General features: G+C 59.1%; 1 protein-coding gene across 7 annotated transcripts in view; it reads left to right on the forward strand.

The window, feature by feature from the left end:
- Nucleotides 1-5978: 5978 nt before the first annotated feature.
- The window catches only part of ASPSCR1 (ASPSCR1 tether for SLC2A4, UBX domain containing), a 25603-nt gene continuing 14550 nt past the window's right edge, over nucleotides 5979-17031 (forward strand). For 2 of the 7 annotated variants that reach the window (XM_032429699.1, XM_032429698.1), the window contains exons 1-4: nucleotides 5979-6171; nucleotides 7022-7077; nucleotides 8401-8515; nucleotides 9856-9956. In XM_032429699.1, the coding sequence (XP_032285590.1) occupies nucleotides 6070-6171; nucleotides 7022-7077; nucleotides 8401-8515; nucleotides 9856-9956 (374 nt within the window). In that variant the 5' untranslated portion in view covers nucleotides 5979-6069. Of the gene's footprint in view, nucleotides 6172-6328; nucleotides 6610-6643; nucleotides 6862-7021; nucleotides 7078-7336; nucleotides 7432-8400; nucleotides 8516-9855; nucleotides 9957-17031 lie in introns of those variants that run through there. The other 5 variants (XM_032429701.1, XM_032429703.1, XM_032429704.1 and 2 more) reach the window with 5 other exon arrangements.

The following is a 17031-nucleotide window of genomic DNA, read 5'->3' on the forward strand; positions in this document are numbered from 1 at the left end:
AAGTTACGCCTATGTCCCCTTAGTATTCTGACACGTGCACCTGCTCGTCTTTGCAAAAAGAAACACGGGAAGGCCAACCCCAGAACTGAAAGAAGACTTTTTTTTTTAATTTTTAAAAAGATTTTATTTATTTATTTGACAGAGAGAGAAACAGAGCGAGAGAGGGGACATAAGCAGGGGGAGTGGGAGAGGGAGAAGCAGGCTTCTCACTGAGCAGGGAGCCCCATGCAGGGCTCAATCTCAGGACCCTGGGATCATGACCTGAGCGGAAGGCAGATGCTTAATGACTGAGCCACCCAGGTGTCCCTGTATTTATTTATTTATTTATTTATTTATTTATTTTAAGATTTATTTATTTATTTGAAAGAGAGAGAGAGAGAGAGAGAGAGAGACCGCAAGTGGGGGGAGGGGCAGAGGGAGAAAATCTTCAAGCAGACTCCCCACAGAGTGTGGAGCGTCACACAGTGCTCGATCCCACGACCCGTGAGACCATGACCTGAGCTGAAATCAAGAATCAGACACTTAACCAACTGAGCCACCCAGGCACCCCCACAATAATCTATATTACTTTAGTGGTTTGTATTCTGAGGACAAAAACAACTACAAAGAGATCTTAAAATTTCCTTAGTAGGTCTGTAGTTAATAGATTGCTGTAGTCATTCCAAAGCTATTTGGAGGGCATTTTAGAACAGAGAATGTTAGTAAATATACCGATGTGACTGAAAACAAGCATTCTCACTGCGGAGAAAGGGATATTTGCTTGAACCATGTAGATTTGCATTTTTTTTTTTTGTAGAACAAAAATGGTTGAATATTGGCAATTTCATATGATTCAACCACATATAAATATGGAATGAAGGGAGGGGAAGAAGCCTGAGGCGTGGTTTGGAGGGAGAGACATCCGATGCCTTCAGGATATCAGCTGTGCCCCCGATGAAGCCGCGGAGGACGGAGGCACTCCACAGCGCTGAGCACACTCAGCTCCAGGCCTTGGTTTCTAAATCCCATTCCCCTCTGTGGGAGACTGGGGCTTCCTTGAGAAATGGCACATTCAGGGCTGGGACAGGGAACATCCTGGGTGAGCCTAGGACATCGTAACTGGCAGAAGTGAAGAAGTGCTCAGAGAATACTGGAAACACGTGAAAAGGATGCAGGAAAGATGTTGCTGGGAAAGGTGCCGGCAGACCCGCTCAGAGGACGGTATCAATGTTGGATTTCCCAATAGTGTATAGTAGTTCCGTGGTTGTGTAAGAGGATGGCTTTGCTCTTGGGAAATAGACACAAGTCCTGAGTGTCGAAGATGCACAGTGTCTCCAACTTACTCTCAAATGGTTCAGAAAAAAATCTATGTGTATCCATGGAGAGAAGGAGAAGATGATAAAGCAAGTGGGCAACATGTTACAACTGGTGAGTCTAAGAGACACCCAGGAGTTCCTTGTACTGTTCTTGCAACTTTCTTTTAAGTTTGAAATGGTATAAAAATAAAAATCACCCCTCTCCAAAAAGAAGGGAGCCAGAATGAAGGGGGTCTCATTGACCAAATTTGGATCAGTTTGAGCATCAAAAAGAATCTACGAATTCATATTAACATTTAAGAATTTTTTATTTTATTTTATTTTTTTTAAAGGTTTTATTTATTTGACAGAGAGAAACACAGTGAGAGAGGGAACACAAGCAGGGGGAGTGGGAGAGGGAGAAGCAGGCTTCCCGCTGAGTAGGGAGCCCGATGTGGGGCTCGATCCCAGGACCCTGGGTCATGACCTGAGCCGAAGGCAGACGCTTAACGACTGAGCCACCCAGGCGCCTCAACATTTAAGAATTTTTTAAAAAGATTTTATTTATTTATTTGTCAGAGAGAAAGAGCACAAGCAGGGGGAGTGGCAGAGGGAGAGGGAGAAGCGGGCTCCCCACTGAGCAGGGAGCCCGATGCGGGGCTCGATCCCAGGACCCTGAGATCATGCCCTGAGCCGAAGGCAAATGCCCAACTGAGCCACCCAGGCATCCCAAGAATTTTTTTTTTTAAAGGAGGGAAAGCATTTCTCAACCAAAAATAAAAAACAAAAACAAAAAACAAACAAACAAAAAACACAAAAAGCCTATTACATGTAAAGGAAATGATAAAATTAGAAAGTCATGACTTTGCAATCGTAAATGTAATGAAGGATTCAGACAACAACCATCAACGGATGCTAAAGCCACTGGGTAAATGGCTATTGGAAAAACATATTTACAGTCTCAAAGATTTGCCCCACACATGGCTTATTCACTCTATGAAGGACCTTGACCGTGGAGAAATCTGGCAGACCCACCCTGACCAAGTGTCCAGAATTTGCTCCCCACTAACAGGACAAGCCGATGTCCTGGATCCCCTGATCTGCTGTCCCCCTGCATTCCCTCATTGCTCTGAACGGTTAGCCCCAGAAGGCAGATCCAGACTACGGAATGGTCTACAGAAAATGGGTCTGGGTTCCTCACAAAATGCGAGTGTCATGAAAAATTAAAACAAGCAAAACAAAAGACGAAGGGTCTGTTGTGGATTAAAGGAGCACAAACAGATGTGTCAACCAAATGCAATGTGACAGCCTGCTGTAAAGGACCATTTTGGGACAAGGGCAATCCTAAAGTGAAGTGTGTGTTAGATAATATCATTGCATCTGTGACTCTATGCTTGTTGGGTGCAGGGCTGGGTCACAGTGAAGTAGGAGAAGCTCCTGGTTCGTACGAGGTGCTGCTGGGTGATTTGGACGGGAAGGGCCAGGATATCGTCAACTGACTTTCAAATATAAATACAAGGGCAAACATAAGTGCACAGAGAGAAGGCAAATGTGACAAGTTGCTAACAGTGGTCATCTAGAAGAAAGTATAGAGAAGGGATGGAAAGTGGTGGTTTGCTGTATTAAGGGTTTAGCGTTCTTTAAATGTCTTTTTTTTTAAGTTTTTTTTTTTTTTTTAAAAGCGGGGGGTGGTGCCTGGGTGGCTCAGTCGGTTAAGTATCTGCCTTCGGCTCAGGTTATGATCCTGGGGTCCTGGGATGGAGCCCCGTGTCGGGCTCCCTGCTCAGTGGGGAGCCTGCTTCCCCCTCTCCCTCTGCCGTTTTTTTTTTTTTTTAAGATTTTATTTGTTTATTTGACAGAGAGGGAGAGAGAGGGAGCACAAGCAGGGGGAGCAGCAGCGGGAGAAGGAGAAGCAGACTCCCCGCTGAGCAAGGAGCCCAATGTGGGACTCGATCCCAGGACCCTGGGATCACGACCTGAGCCGAACGCAGACACTTAACTGAGCCACCCAGGCGCCCCTTAAAGTTTTTATTTAAGTAATCTCTACACTGAGCATGGTGCTCGAACTCATGATCCTGAGATCCAGAGTCGCACACTCCTCCGACTGAGCCAGCCGGGAGCCCCTACAGATGCCATTTTTTAATTGAAAATTTTGTTGAGATAATTATAGAGTCATGTGGAATCGTAAGAAATGATACAGAGCCAGCCCTTGCGCACTTTGCCCCCTTTTCAGCAATCATAACATTTGGCAGAACTATGGACAATATCACCACCAGGACAGTGATGTGGATACAGTGTATCCCCCTTCATGTTTCCCTGAGGGTCCCTGGCTTTGCCCTCCTATAGCCGCACCGGCTTCACCCCCCCCCCCCGACAAACCATTGCCCCAACATCTGGCAACCCTTCCTTGCTCCACCATGTCTAAGATGCTGCCATTTCCATAAGGGCGCATACATGCAGCCTCTGCGGAAGGGCTCTTCATGCCTCAGTACACTTCCCTGGGGAGCCACCCCGGTTGCTGGACCCGCAGCTTGCTCTTTTGGATTGCTGAGTGGTGTCCCGCAGGGGGACTGTGCCACAGTGCGTTCAAGCACTCACCCGTCGAAGGACATCCGGGCTCATTCCAGATTTTGGCTATCACAAATAAAGCCGCTGTGAACATTAATGAGCAGACCTGCTCTTCTCTGAGATATCAGATTGGGCAAGAAAAACATGAACTGCGCACAGACGCTGAACAAAACACCTGGGTAAAGACTCCCCTTCCTGGCCTTGCAAACCTCCCAAAGATGACCTTTGACCCCACGGTCTCCTCTGGTGGCCTCTGCTGTGATGGGTCCTGGAATCTGGGTAGCTCAAGGCTGTGCTGGAAATGCCTGCAGGAGGTGATGGAGCGCTAAGTAAGTGTGCTGAGTTGCAGAGAGGAGCCTGGGAAGGCAGGCCTCTCAGGGGAGCACACACGCGGTCCCAGTGTGTGTGTTCAGCCCCAGTGTGCAGTCACCGACGGCAGGTGAGGGGCCTTCCCACTGTGGGGGAGCTGGCACACCCAGGACCTGAATGTTTGGCTCTGGCCTGAAATCAATCCCTGTCCAACGGGGAGCCACTTTTGGGTGTTTCTTGCCTTCGGAGGCTCGTCCAGCTGTGGGCCCAGCACCCCAGGGCTCCAAGCCAGCACACAGTGTCTCTGGGCTGTGTTCACAGATGCCTCCCCGTGTCCTGGTCCAGCCCAGACAGGCCACTAAGGGGAGGTGGGTCTGCCCTGACTCCCCCCCCTCCCGCTGCCAGTGCCCCAACGCAGATCCCACAGAGTTTGGGGCGCCCTGCCTCTGGTAGGTGAGAATCAGCGGCGGGAGGGGAAGGCCCAGTTCGGGGGAGCTGTATGTTTGTTGTACCAGCAACGGTCAAACACCTGCCCCATGCCAGGGTCGGCTCTGCTTACTGTGCCCTGCGAACTGGCACCGTGAAGGGCCCCACAGACGGAAAGAGCAGTAAACAAGTGAGCAAGCGTGAAAGGCCTATCCTTGTGGAGATGAGGCTGCGAGGGAACCTCTGCAGGCCGACATGCCCGAGAGGCTGGGCTGGGGACAGCTTGGAGTGCAGGGCCTGTCTCCCACAGAACTGCCTGTGGGGGCCTGATGGGCAGAAGGGTGGGGAGGGAGAGCTTGACCCCGCAGCGACCACAAATGCCCTAAGAGTGTGTGCTCCAAGCCCCGGTGTGCCCAGCCACACACAGACACTGAGACCCATGTGACAGGCAGGAGTGGACAAGGCGATAGCAAGGAAGGGACAGGGCAGCGGGCCTTGTCTCTGAGCCAGTGAAGACCTGGCAGTGGCTGGTATTGGGGCTTGGCCACATGACCTCCCAAATGCCTCCCATGTGACGTCGCCAAGGTCCTGTGATGCTCTGTGGCCTCAGGGGAGGGCCTCGCCAAAGGTGAGAGGGCTCAGTGGGACACTCAGGTCACACTGGGCATTGCACTGCTGCCTGGACCCTGGACCTCACTGAGGCTGGACCACGAGGGGTGTCCCTGGAGCTGCAGCTACCCTGAACCTTTCCTCAGTTTCCCTCCACTTGCAGGCACGTGTCTGTGTTCCTCAGTCAGTGGGTACGCAAGCGGGGGATGTGTCACCGACGTGAAGGGGAGACAGCACCCACACAGGAGGGGTAGTAGGATTCCACGCGCCCCTCCTCCCCGACCTTCCACAGACTCCCACTGCGGGGAGCTGGAATCGGGGACAAGTTCTGGCTCAGGGTACAGCAGCTGGTTACAGCGAGTCCAGCACCCGGCGTGCAGAACGCAGGCCTGACTTTCAGCGAATGCACTCTCTCTGGTCTGGAGCCTATGGCCGACCTTCACACCAGCCCCCAGGGCCGCAGGCGGAGGCGACCACAGGGGCCTGGGGGGAAGTGGGCAGGAAGGGGGGCAGGTGGGCGGGCGTTGGAGACGGGGGTGGGGGGTGGGAGGCCGAAGGGCAAGCGAGGCCCAGGCCGGCGAGGCGCGGTGGCCCGGTGGGAACTCGGAGCCCAGGCCACGCGAGGTCGCGGCCCGCAGCCACGCAGCGCCCGTTGGGGTGTCCGCGCCGGACCACGCGTGTCACGAGCGCGCTGGGATTCAGCGAAGGCGTCGGGGCGGGGCCCGAGCCGGGGGCGGGACCCGGATGTCGGGGCGGGCCCGGAAACGAGCGCTAACTCCGCCCCCCCAGGCCCCGCCCCGCCACCGCGTGGCTGTGCGTCCGGGCTGTTAGCGAGAAAGTGGTTTGACGCCGAGCGGGCGGCGGCGGGTCACGTGAGCGGAAGATGGCGGCGCCGGCTGGCGGCGGGGGCTCGGCGGTGTCGGTGCTGGCCCCGAACGGGCGGCGCCACACGGTGAAGGTGACGCCGAGCACCGTGCTGCTGCAGGTGCGGCGGCGGCGGGCCGGGGCGGCGGCCGGGCGAGCGGCGGCGGGGGCGCGGTAGCGGGCCCGCGCCTGCGGTTGGCTCCGGAAGGCCGCGGGGGCGGGGCCTGAGGGGGCAGGGGCCCGCGGCGGCCAATGAGCGGCCTCCTGGCGCGGCGGGCCCGCCCCCTTCCGCGCAGGGCTCCCGGCTCCCGGGCTCCGCGGGTCCCCGCGGGGCTGGGGTCGGGCTGGCGGGAGTCGGGGGGCGGCACCTCCTTCCGCCCCACGGAGACCGCGGCAGAGCCCCGAGCCGTGTCCCCGCTCCGGGGCGTCCTCCGGCCCGGTGTCCCCTGGGTGTGCGGCCTTGGCGCCTGGAAACCGATTTGCTGAGTCACTCGCTGCACTTTCTCCGGGACAGCTGTTGCATTAAAGAGGCTTCTCGGGCCCCGCTGTCCAGGGGCCGGTGCGCGTACCGGGAGGGGACGCCGGGGTGGGGCGGTGGCGGACTGAGCAGTGTGCTTTCGGGGCCCAGAAGCGGGGAGCCGTCTGTGCCGGCGGCTCGTGGGGAGGACGGTGAAGCCCTGCGGGCGGTGGGGCCCGAGGTTGACCCTTATTCCCAAAGCGCGTAGCAAGAGGTCCGGTGGTGGGCAGTCCCGCAGGCCGGGTGACCGCGAGGCAGGCCCAGTGAGGAGAGCAGGGTGAATAGGAGTTGCAGGTGAGGTGTGTGCATCTGTGGAATGGACAGTCCAGCATGGGGTCTGGGCTAAGCTTGGTCTGGCAAAGCCAGTTAGTTCATCAAGAGATGGACTGTGTGCCTGGCAACCCAGCCACCAGGCCAGACACCGTGGCTCACAGGCCTGTCGTCTGACTCCTAGGTTCTGGAGGACACATGCCGCCGACAGGACTTCAACCCCAGCGAATACGATCTGAAGTGAGTTTGCTAGGGTCCAAGTCCGTGCACCCCTCCCCAGCGCGCTGCCTGGGGCTTAAGCCAACATGTTCATTTTCTCACAGAAACCCAAAGTCAAGGCGTGGGCAGGGCCACACTCCCTGCAAGCCTCTAGGAGAGGAGCCTCCCTTATCTGCCCCGGCTTCTGGGGGCTCCTGGGCTTGCTCTCAGCCTCTGCCTCCTCCTCAGGTGGCCTTTTCCCTCTGTGTTGTGTGTCTCTTCCTCTTCTGTCTCCTATAAGGACACTTGTCATTGGATTTAGGGCACACCCCAATCCAGGATGACCTCATCTCGAGATCCTTAACTGAGTTATATCTGCAAAGTACTTATTTTCAAGTAAGGTCACATTCCCGGGTTCTGGGGGTTAGGATGTGGATGTGTCTTTTTTAGGGGTCTCTGCAGAGGGTTTTTGTGCATTTGGTTGTATAAGTTCCTGGTGGGGCTCTGGGGGCAAGAGGACGTGGTCTTGCAGAAATGGGAAAAGCTCAGCAAACTGGGCGGCTCCGGCGGCCTCTCGGCCCTGGAGTTGCATGCATGGGTCTCTGTGTGTGGGCATTTTTCTAGAGAGAGGGCTTTCACCGGATTCTCGAGTGGTCTGAAACAACAAGAGGGTCAGAACCCCGCCTTGGTGGGGGGTGGGTTTCTGTCCCACCTGAGGAGCTTTTCACCTTAGCAGCATGTCTTAGTGGTATGGCTGTCTTCAATCAGGGACAGAGAGGAACCCGTGGTGTGGGAGCCTGCTTTCTTGGGCCTCGCCCGTGCTGCCACTCAGAATCCCAGGGCTGTGCTCCGTGCTGGCTGTCCCCTGGCGTGCTGTTATAGAGCCGTGTGCTCTCTTCCCCCCCCCCCCCCACCTGTCAGAAGCAGGTTAGAACTTTCTGAGCAGAGCTAGGTACATGCCCCTCAGTCGCCCCGGGTGTGTTTTTATTTTCTGAGCCTGTACTTGGGCCTGTTGCTGCTTTAGGCCTGGTGGGGGTGGGCAGCCCCTTGGTCTGCCCCAGAGGGTGACCCGTTTCTGGTTTCTCCCTCTTGCTCTGTCCCTGTATGCTTAAAGCTGAGTCAGTGCCTACTTTCTCTTTTCTTTGGAAGACGCACTGCAGACAGGGACCCGCTCTGTCCCTGCAAGCTTGCAGGCTTACCTCTGTTCCTGCAGCCTTGGGGGCACTGGCTGGGGAGGTGGCTGCATGGACATGCACATCGCTCAGCTTGTCCCCTGCTCCTAGCAGGGCTGTGCCGGGCGCTGTATGGAAGCTGGCCTGTGTTAGGATCTGCAGGGCAGCCTGTGAGCTGTGGCTTGTTTTGCAGGTTTCAGAGGAACGTGCTTGACCTCTCTCTCCAGTGGAGATTTGCCAATCTGCCCAATAATGCCAAGCTGGAGATGGTGCCCATCTCCCGGAGCCGCGAGGGGCCTGAGAACATGGTAGGTGGCTCTCAGGGAGTGGCCAGCGACACTGCTGCTTCTGGCTCTTGCGTTCAGGCTGTTTGGGCTGCAGGATGCTTCGGCATGCTGAGCAGACGGGAAGGTCTGTTGCAGCGGTCAGAGGAGCGTGAGGGTAAACGGAGGCCAGTGTGCCGGGCGAGGCCGTGTCCTCACACCCACACCGCTGTCTGGGGGTCACCTGTGGATTGGAAGGGAGCCTCTTCAGTCTTTGCTCTGACTTTGTCTCTGGGGGAGGTTACTTGTGGTCTGTCAGCAGCACTTGCCCAGCCTGGTGACTCTGGTCATAGAATCGCGCTTGGAGCCAGCAGAGGTCTGTGGGATGTCGAGTGCAGCCTAGTTTTGGGAGGAGGACCTCACGGGCCTCGCCTGGACCACGGCCCGAGTCTTTGACCACGGCCTGCGGTGGTCCACCGTATCAGTAGCTTTTAGGTTCTAGAGATTGAGTGGATGACCCCACAGTTATCACGGGTGTAGACGACCACAGTGCTGGTTGCTCACTTCTGTGTGTCTCTGTGGGTCCTGCAGACACCACAGGGAAGGCAGCCTCCATCCCTGTTAAGAGGCAAGGAAGCTCGGGCCCTGAGGACGTCAGTTAGCTCTCCGGAGCCCACCAGGACTCGGGCAGTGGGGACTGGCCCCAGCAGCCCTCTTTTCCTCACGACTGTGGTTCTCAAACTTTCAAGTGGAAGGAACCCTGACTTCCCTTGGCGATTCCTTGGGGCTGCTGGGGGTCGTAGGAAGATTCTCTTGCACCTGCACCCAGAGCACTTCCCCTTTGTTACTGGGATTCAGTGCAGATGTGCACTTGACCACGTGTCTGGCCAGAGCGGCGCGTAGTAGGACTGGAGAACCCAGCACTCGGCCGTGACAGGCGGGGCTGAGGGAGGTGCTCGTGGGTGTTGGACGCACGCTCGCCTCCAGGCTCTTTGCATGCGTGCCCTAGTGTGTCTGTCACTCTGCAGAGGGACCAGAGAGGAATTTCTTTTCTTTTGGGTTATAGACCCAAGTCCCTACTTACGAACGTAGTTGTTAACCACGAAGCTGCAAATTTGTGCTCATTTGTGAAGAAAGCTCAGGAGGCCCAGCACGCTCGTGGTCTATTGCTGCACGACAGGTTAGCCCCAGGTACGGCAACTTACAGCACAGCGACAAGCAGGCGTTTGCAGAGCGTTCAGGGGGCAGCTTCCCACGTGCCCGCAAGATCCTTGCAGCTCCGAAGGACAGGGCTCTCTCACCTGTGCCCTGAGACTCGGACGTGGGCCTGGGGTGGGACAGCTGCTTTCCTTCCTGACTTGGTTTTCTACGCCTGCACCCCTCAGGTTCGCATCGCTCTGCAGCTCGATGATGGCTCTAGGTTGCAAGACACTTTCTGTTCGGGCCAGACGCTCTGGGAGCTTCTCAGCCATTTTGCACAGACCAGGTGAGCGTTGGTGGGCAGGTTCCGGGCTCTGCCCCACTGTGTGGAGAGGATGCTGCTGGGTCAGTGGGGCTGGTCCAGAGCCACAGCCCTGAGGTTTGCCGTGGCCTGAGGCCGTGCCTTTTGGGCTCTGTGATCCTGGTGAGAGGACTGGTTTGAGATGAGGGAGGTGCCTGTCCAGCAGGTCCTGGCTGCCCACAGTTCATCTTTTTTACTGGGTTTTCTCTCATGACAGTGGGGCCGTCTGTGTCCTCCTGGAAGGGCAAAGCTGTGCTTCTGTCATTATGGGGGGCTCAGTGAGCAGTGAGGGGAACAGGGGGCTCTGGGCTCCTCAGTGGACCAATGCTTTAGGTATAAAAGTTCCTTATCGTGAAAACGGGTCACGTTTAAAAAGGAAATCTTAATGGTGTTTGATGTGTCAGTTTCCATCTGGTAATTGACGGTTTAAATGTTATTTCTGAAGGCATCAGAACAGTAGCACTTTACTTTTTGGTCTTTCATTTTGGCATGGAAGTCTTTGTCCACTTGTGAAAGTCTTGGCTCGCGGAGTGGAAGGGACCGTGGGAGGGTGTGGTGGTCACTGTGTGGCCCTGGGCCAGTTGTGTGTGGGCCTCCCAAGGGCGATGTGAGGGTGGGGTGAGTGAATGTGTCTCCAGTCCTGAGAACAGCCCTGGCCCTGTGGTTTGTGTGTTTGGAAGAGGGGACTCCGGGTAGGGCCCTCCTGGTGACAGAGCCTCGCCATAGGACAGCCCACTCTGATCGCGGTGCCCATGGCCCCTGCTGTCCCAGAAGCGGACTCCTGCCCCCCCCCCCCACCTGAGCTGTTCTGTTGGGGCTCCTCCTCCTGTTTCTGATGTGCTGGTCCTTTTATTTATTTATTTATTTATTTATTTTTTAAATGCTTTTTTTTTTACCCACAAGATTTTATTTATTTATTTGACAGAGAGAGAGGCAGGAGAGAGGGAACACAAGCAGGGGGAGTCAGAGAAGGAGAAGCAGGCTTCCCGCTGAGCAGGGAGCCCGATGCGGGGCTCGATCCCAGGACCTGGGATCCTGACCTGAGCCGAAGGCAGAGCCCAACAACTGGGCCCCCCGGGCGCCCCAGTGTGCTGGTCCTTTTAATGACATGGTTGTGGGAGCTGCGGTGCCAGGACCAGATGGCTCCCTTCCGCTCCCCCCGAGCCTGGGCCCTGGCAGCCAGCCTTCCTCCCCGGCGCTCCCAGGAGGACTTGGCAGCCCCCTGTTCGCTGGCCAGCCGCAGTGGTGGCCTCCCCGCACTGCCAGTGGTGTGTTGTCCGACCTGGGCTTCCCGTTAGCTGGGTGAGGCCGGGCTGCTATTACCCTACTTCCGGAGAAAGGATGGGATACCTGGAGGAGGAGGTGCTCCTCAAAGCTCAGGGGCCAGGGCTGCGGGTGCTTGCCCTCAGTGGCTGTGTCTGTTTGTCCTTCTTTCGTCTGGACCGCTCCGGCCCGGCGGGGCTGCAGGAAGCAGCCGGGGCCTGGCCTTGCCGAGCTTACCGAGAGGGGCACAGGAACGGATAGGGGTACAGAGCTACAAGAAGATGTCACAGAGCGGAAGGGAGGGCACCCTGGGAGGCCACGGGGCAACATTTTCTGGGTGGCGGGGGAGGTCTCAGCTGCACCAGGATCTGGGAAGGAGCCTTCTGGGCAAGGAGACAGCAAGTGCAAAGGCCCTGCAGCAGGAGTGAGGAACAGGAAGGATTCATGGGACAGTGTGTGTTGTTGGTCTTCCTCCTGAAAGGCGACTAGACCAACACTGAAGGATTTCGTAAAGATACAAGGCAGAGCCCAGGCAGTGGCCGCACCGGATCGTGGGTGGGGTGGGTGATGGCTGGGCAAGGAGGCGAGAGGGGGAAGACAGTGATAGAGGAGGCGTACGAAGGCGGGGGCCTTAGCTCCCCTCCCGCGTTGTACTGCTGGTACTGGAGGCCGTGTTCTGGGGACGGTGAGCCTCAGGGCTCTCCGGACTGCGGGTGCTGTTCCAACAATGGGGGATATGAGAGCCTGACCCCCCCCCCCCCGGTGGCTCCCACAGGCGAGTGAGCAGGACAGCGGGGCCTCAGACCCGTGAGCCTCGGCACACACCCCCGGGCTTGGGGCCACTTGACCAGCTGTGACTGACCGATCCCCCCGTGAAGCGCCAGGAGCTGGGGTTGGAGGGTCCGTTCCCAACGCTCAGAAACACGGCAGGCCCGCCCGCAGAAGGGCCTCAGGTCCCCGGCCGCAGCACCGGGAAGGCGGCTGAGCAGTGCCTGCAAAAACTGTAGGAAAAGTGTTTATTCTAGAATTATCTATCCGTCGAAGTATCAGTGGGGGGGAGGATGGAACAAAGCCGTTTCTAGGCCTGGAATTGCCCGTGCCCGGAGGAAGCTGCCGAGACCACTCCGCCAAAGGGCAGGCGGGGTCCACCGGGAGGAGCGGGACGTGGGTGCAGGCTGGGAGTCCTGCCTGGGGGAGGGGACACAGCAGGCCCTGCTCTCGAAGCTGGGCCTGGCTGGTGAGGAGTAGCCCAGAGGCAGGGAGCCCGGCCGTCCTGCCGTGAGGACGCTCCCTCCAGAGGAGGCACCTGTAGGTACAACTAAAAACAAAACGAGCCGCACTGGAAACTGAAATCCTAAAGGAATCAGCATCCCCTGTGGTGACGCGCCTTTCAGGACCACCGGCCGGGAAACTGCCGATGGAGTTTAAGGAACCGAACGGGGTGGAGGCAGCTCTTGGGAGAAGTGGCCTCGCGCCAGGAGGAGCTGAGCGTCTGGTTGGCAGCGGGGCGTCCGTGAACGTGCCCGCGTGGGTGTTCTTTGTTGTGCACAGAGCAGTGTGCATCCTCTCCGCGCCGCGCTCTCTAGAAGCGTCCTCCCAGCGCCTGTGCGCAGTGCTGTGCGGATGCTCCTGAGTGCCACCAGCGCTGGCCAGCTGCCCGTCTGGGCCCCCAGGTCCCCGCCGGCGGTGCATTCTCGGGGAGGGGTGCGAGGCCAGCAGATAGGCCCTGCGCTGAGTTTCATCGTAAAGGTGGTGCGGCTTTTCTTGGGAGCTGGTGTTCGCTAACCACAGGGCGGGGTTCACGTGAGGGAGGGCAGGTGACATCTTCGGCCCCGGGTCACGGCCCGCGCCTGATGAGCTGGTGATGCGCACTGGGACCATGTGGGGGCGGCCCACCACGTAGGGATGCTGCGGACATGGACACGTGCGTGGCCCCCCCAACAGGCCCTCCCGGGGGGACGACACGCGCTGACTCACCGCGGCTCCCGTGCCGGCCGGGGCCGGCGGCTCTGGGAATTCCGAGTCTCCGCAGAGTGGGGTGAGCGGGAAGCTGGTTTTTCTGGCTGACGCTCTCAGGAGAGGTGAGTGTCGGAGAGCAGCCTGCAGGGAGCTGTCGGGGGGGCAGCACAGCATCCCGGGGCCGCTGTGGCCAGGTGGGGGCTCCTCTGCACAGCGGCCTGCCCTGACCCCTGACCCCCAGCGTGTGGATCAGCCAAGTGGCCACTGGACATGCGGCCTGTGCTGTGCGTGCGGGCCACGGAGGTAACTCAGACTTTCCCGTAGCCACATCAAAGAACGGGAAGAACAGGTGCAATTAATTTTGGGATTATGATTGACTTGACTCCGTGTGTCCGAAATGTTAGGCTTTGCACACGTGATTAACAGGAAAATGAGGTATTTCTACATTCTTTGTTGGAGGGAGGGCTTTGAAACCTGGCGCATCTCACACTGGGACCGGCCTCCCCATGGCTTGTAGCCACGTACATGCTGTATGTGGGGTTGAGAGCCGCCGCGGACACTGCTGGCCTCCGTGTGGACTGGCCGGTCCTCCCTACTTCCCAGCTCTCTGCCGCAGGGAGAGGGGCTCGGGCCTGCAACTCCCGGGCTAGGCTCGTCCCTGGTGCCCGGGTTCCCCCTGCTCCCCGCCTGGCTTCACGCAGGCCGAGCCTGCGCTCTGTGTCCGCGCCGTTCACCTCACTGGTGGGAAACACAGGGCTTCGGATGTCCCTGGGAAGGGCAGGCTGTCCGCGTGTTTCACTCAGGGTTGTGTGACCCCGGGGCACGGTGGGCTGCAGAGGGGGCTGCCTGTGAGCTTGGGGACCAGCCGTGCTCCCGCTGAGGAGGGTGTTCGCTCAGAGTTCTTGGCCACCGTCCCCCATCTTTCCTTGGGAAGGAAAGGAAACTTCGGTCTTGAACCTGTCCCTGCTCAGTCCGCCCTGGAGGAGGGGACCCTGTGGCTCCGTCCGGTCCTAATCTCCTTTCTGTGTTGGGGTACGTGTGGCCTGGCCCCTTGGGGTGTGGCCTGGCCTGAGGTGGGCCTCCCGGTGGCAGCTGAGCCTGAAGTCCCAGCTCTGTTGGTTTGGGTTGGTTTCTGTCCATTTTGTTCTGGCCTGGGGAACGCGGTGGCAGGCCTGTGTTGGCAACACCTGTGTTTGGACCCGCCCGTCTTGGGCAGGCCCAGATAGGTGAGGTAAATAGAAAGGTCTCCAGAAACCTGGCTTGCCCCCCCCCAAGCCCAGTGCCCTGCCGGGAGCTGGCCCCAGGTGGACGGACGTCTCATGCCTGTGGGGACAGCACGTTTGTGGTGAGTGCAGAAGCTCTGCCCTGCCCGGCGTGCCTGCTGGCCCCTGGCCCGACCAGAGGAGCACGTTTGCTGGCCGCAGGTGGAGCTAGCGTCCTCCTGCCGGGCTGGGCGACGTCTGCCGAGGGGCGGGCAGGCGCCCACGGAGGCTCCGCACCAGGCCCGGCCTTGAGTGAGGCCTGTGGCTCTGGCTGGGCCGGGGCACGGGGTCGTCCTCAGGAGGCCCTTGGCCCGGCTCCCTCCGAGAGCCCTGGGGCTTTGCTGAGGTCTCTGTTGCAGGGAGCAGCGGGCCGAAGCTCAGGACCGTCCCCGGTGCGCTGTTCTTGGAGGGAGAGCTCTGCTCATTGGCCGGGAAGGTCCAGAAGCCGTTGCGGCCGCCCCTCCCCTGGCTTGTTTACAGGCCTGCCCTCAGATCCCCACACAGGGAATCCGATCCCTCCGGAGGAGCCGCACATCAAAGCCCGGCTGGCGTTTGATGTGCAGGGGCCTGGAGGGCACAGAGGCAGGCAGGCCTTCCCCGGGCACTGCCCCGCGCCTGTCGGTTTGTGATTTGTGGTACTCAGCATGGCATCAGGTGCCCGGGGAAGGACTTGGAGAAAGCATGCCTGGCCAGAGGTCCTGAGAGCGCAGAGAGGACTCCCTCGAGCGTGGTGGGCGTCGGCACGGCCAGCGTGTGGTCAGCCAGCTTTTTGAGTCCAGATGGTGCCAGGACTCCCCTCTCTTTCTCTTTGCCCCAGGACCTTGTTTGCTGGACACATGTCCCTCGACTGAAGTTGCTTCGTTTTTCCTCTGATCTTCAGTAAGAAGAGTGTGGGCCTCAGGGACCCCTTTTGGGGGTCCTCCGTTTTCCTGAGGCCTGGGCTCAGGGGGTCTTGGTGGGCGCTCCCTGGCCCTGCTGTGCCCGCGAGGTCCCACCTTTCATGGCCAGCCCCCTGTGTTGCTCTGGTCGAGGCCGGCAGCCTTGTCTGGGGAGCAGCTTCATCGTAGGCATGGATGTGAGGAGAGCACGGGGTGAGCTCCATAGGGGGCTGTTAGCCGAGGGGCCCCCCAGCTTCCTGTGGGGGTGTTGGGAGGCAACAGGGCTGGCCAGGCTTGGGCAGGAGCAGGGCCGCCCCTCCTCCCCGGGTCCCAGTAGCTAGCTCTGGATTGTGGGTCTCTGCTCTGGGCAGCACGCAAAAGCAAAACCTGAAAACAAACAAGAGGAAGAGAGGGGAAAACACCACGCCGAGTCGAGCCAGGGGACTGGATCCCGGGTCTCGAGGATGGGGTGCGTCCAGAGTGTCCGTGTGCAGCTGCAGACCCTGCTGCTTCTGGTCACCAGCTCAGCTGCTGAGTCTTCTGCTCCCTGGCACGTCTGTGTGTTAAGCTCTGAGCCCTGACGGGGCAGCGCCGCGGGGCCTGCCGTCACTCCAGGCCTCCCGCTCTGGTGGGCCCTGCCCCTCGGATTCGCCCTGTGCAGAGGAGGGGGACCAGATGGGGCACTCCAGGTGTGGTCTTAAACGGGCATTCACAGGGGCTGGCGTTACGGCGACGTGTTAGGAGACACGGAAGCGAACGTCCCCTCGCTTTGGCACCAGCAGCTTTAGGGCTAAAGGCCAGGCCTCAGCCAGCCTGCACCCGTAACCTCCACGGCTAGCACAGGGCCCCGGGGCAGGAGCTGGGGCCAGGTGTTGCGCGGGCATGTGTGTGTGTGCACGCGTGTGTGCTTCCGGGGGGCTCTTCCCTCCCGTCTCGGGGTCCCGCTTACGAAGGGAGGATGCCCACTGCCATCTTACCGGGCAGCGCGGCCTCGAGGAGAAGAGAGCAGGTGCTATGGCCCTTGGTGACCTGGATGGCAGTGTTGAGGGGTGGGGATGTCTGGTCTGTTTGGTGTCTCCTGGACGATGGAGACATGTCTGTGTGGAGCGTCCGTGGTGTTTCTGGCCCGTCTGCCCCCGCGGTGCCCCGGTGCCCAGCCTGTGTGTGTGACAGTGGCTGGGCGGGCGTATGGCCCACCCCAGCCTCTCCTGGCACTTCGTGGGGACGCCGATTTCAGCGGCTGTCGGGAGCCCTTTGCCCGGTGCTCCTCGACCATGTGGGCGCGAGGGCCTGCTGCCGAAGGGGCGTCACTGCCGCCCTCCTGCCTCGGGGCCCCTCTTGCCCTGGGTGCGGGCTGCGGGCTGACAGGCCAGCATGCGGGCTCTGCCCTCGGCATGGCCCACGTAATGGGTGCCTGCCCCAGCTGCTCCTGGCACTGCAGGGCTCAGCAGTGCGCCCGGGGGACAGCTTCACGTAGAAGCCACATCACAGGGCTCCGGGCCTCGTTCTCATTGTTGGCCCCACAGCGGACCGTGAGCCCCCCCATAGCCAACCGTGAGCCCCCCCATAGCCGACCGTAGCCCCCCCACAATGGACCGTGAGCTGGACCGTGAGCCCCCCCACAGCCGACCGTAGCCCCCCCACAATGGACCGTGAGCTGGACCGTGAGCCCCCCCACAGCAGACCGTGAGCCCCCCC

The sequence above is a fragment of the Phoca vitulina genome, unplaced genomic scaffold (assembly GCF_004348235.1).
Source record: "Phoca vitulina isolate PV1807 unplaced genomic scaffold, GSC_HSeal_1.0 scaffold41, whole genome shotgun sequence".
In the NCBI taxonomy this organism is placed as follows: domain Eukaryota; kingdom Metazoa; phylum Chordata; class Mammalia; order Carnivora; family Phocidae; genus Phoca; species Phoca vitulina.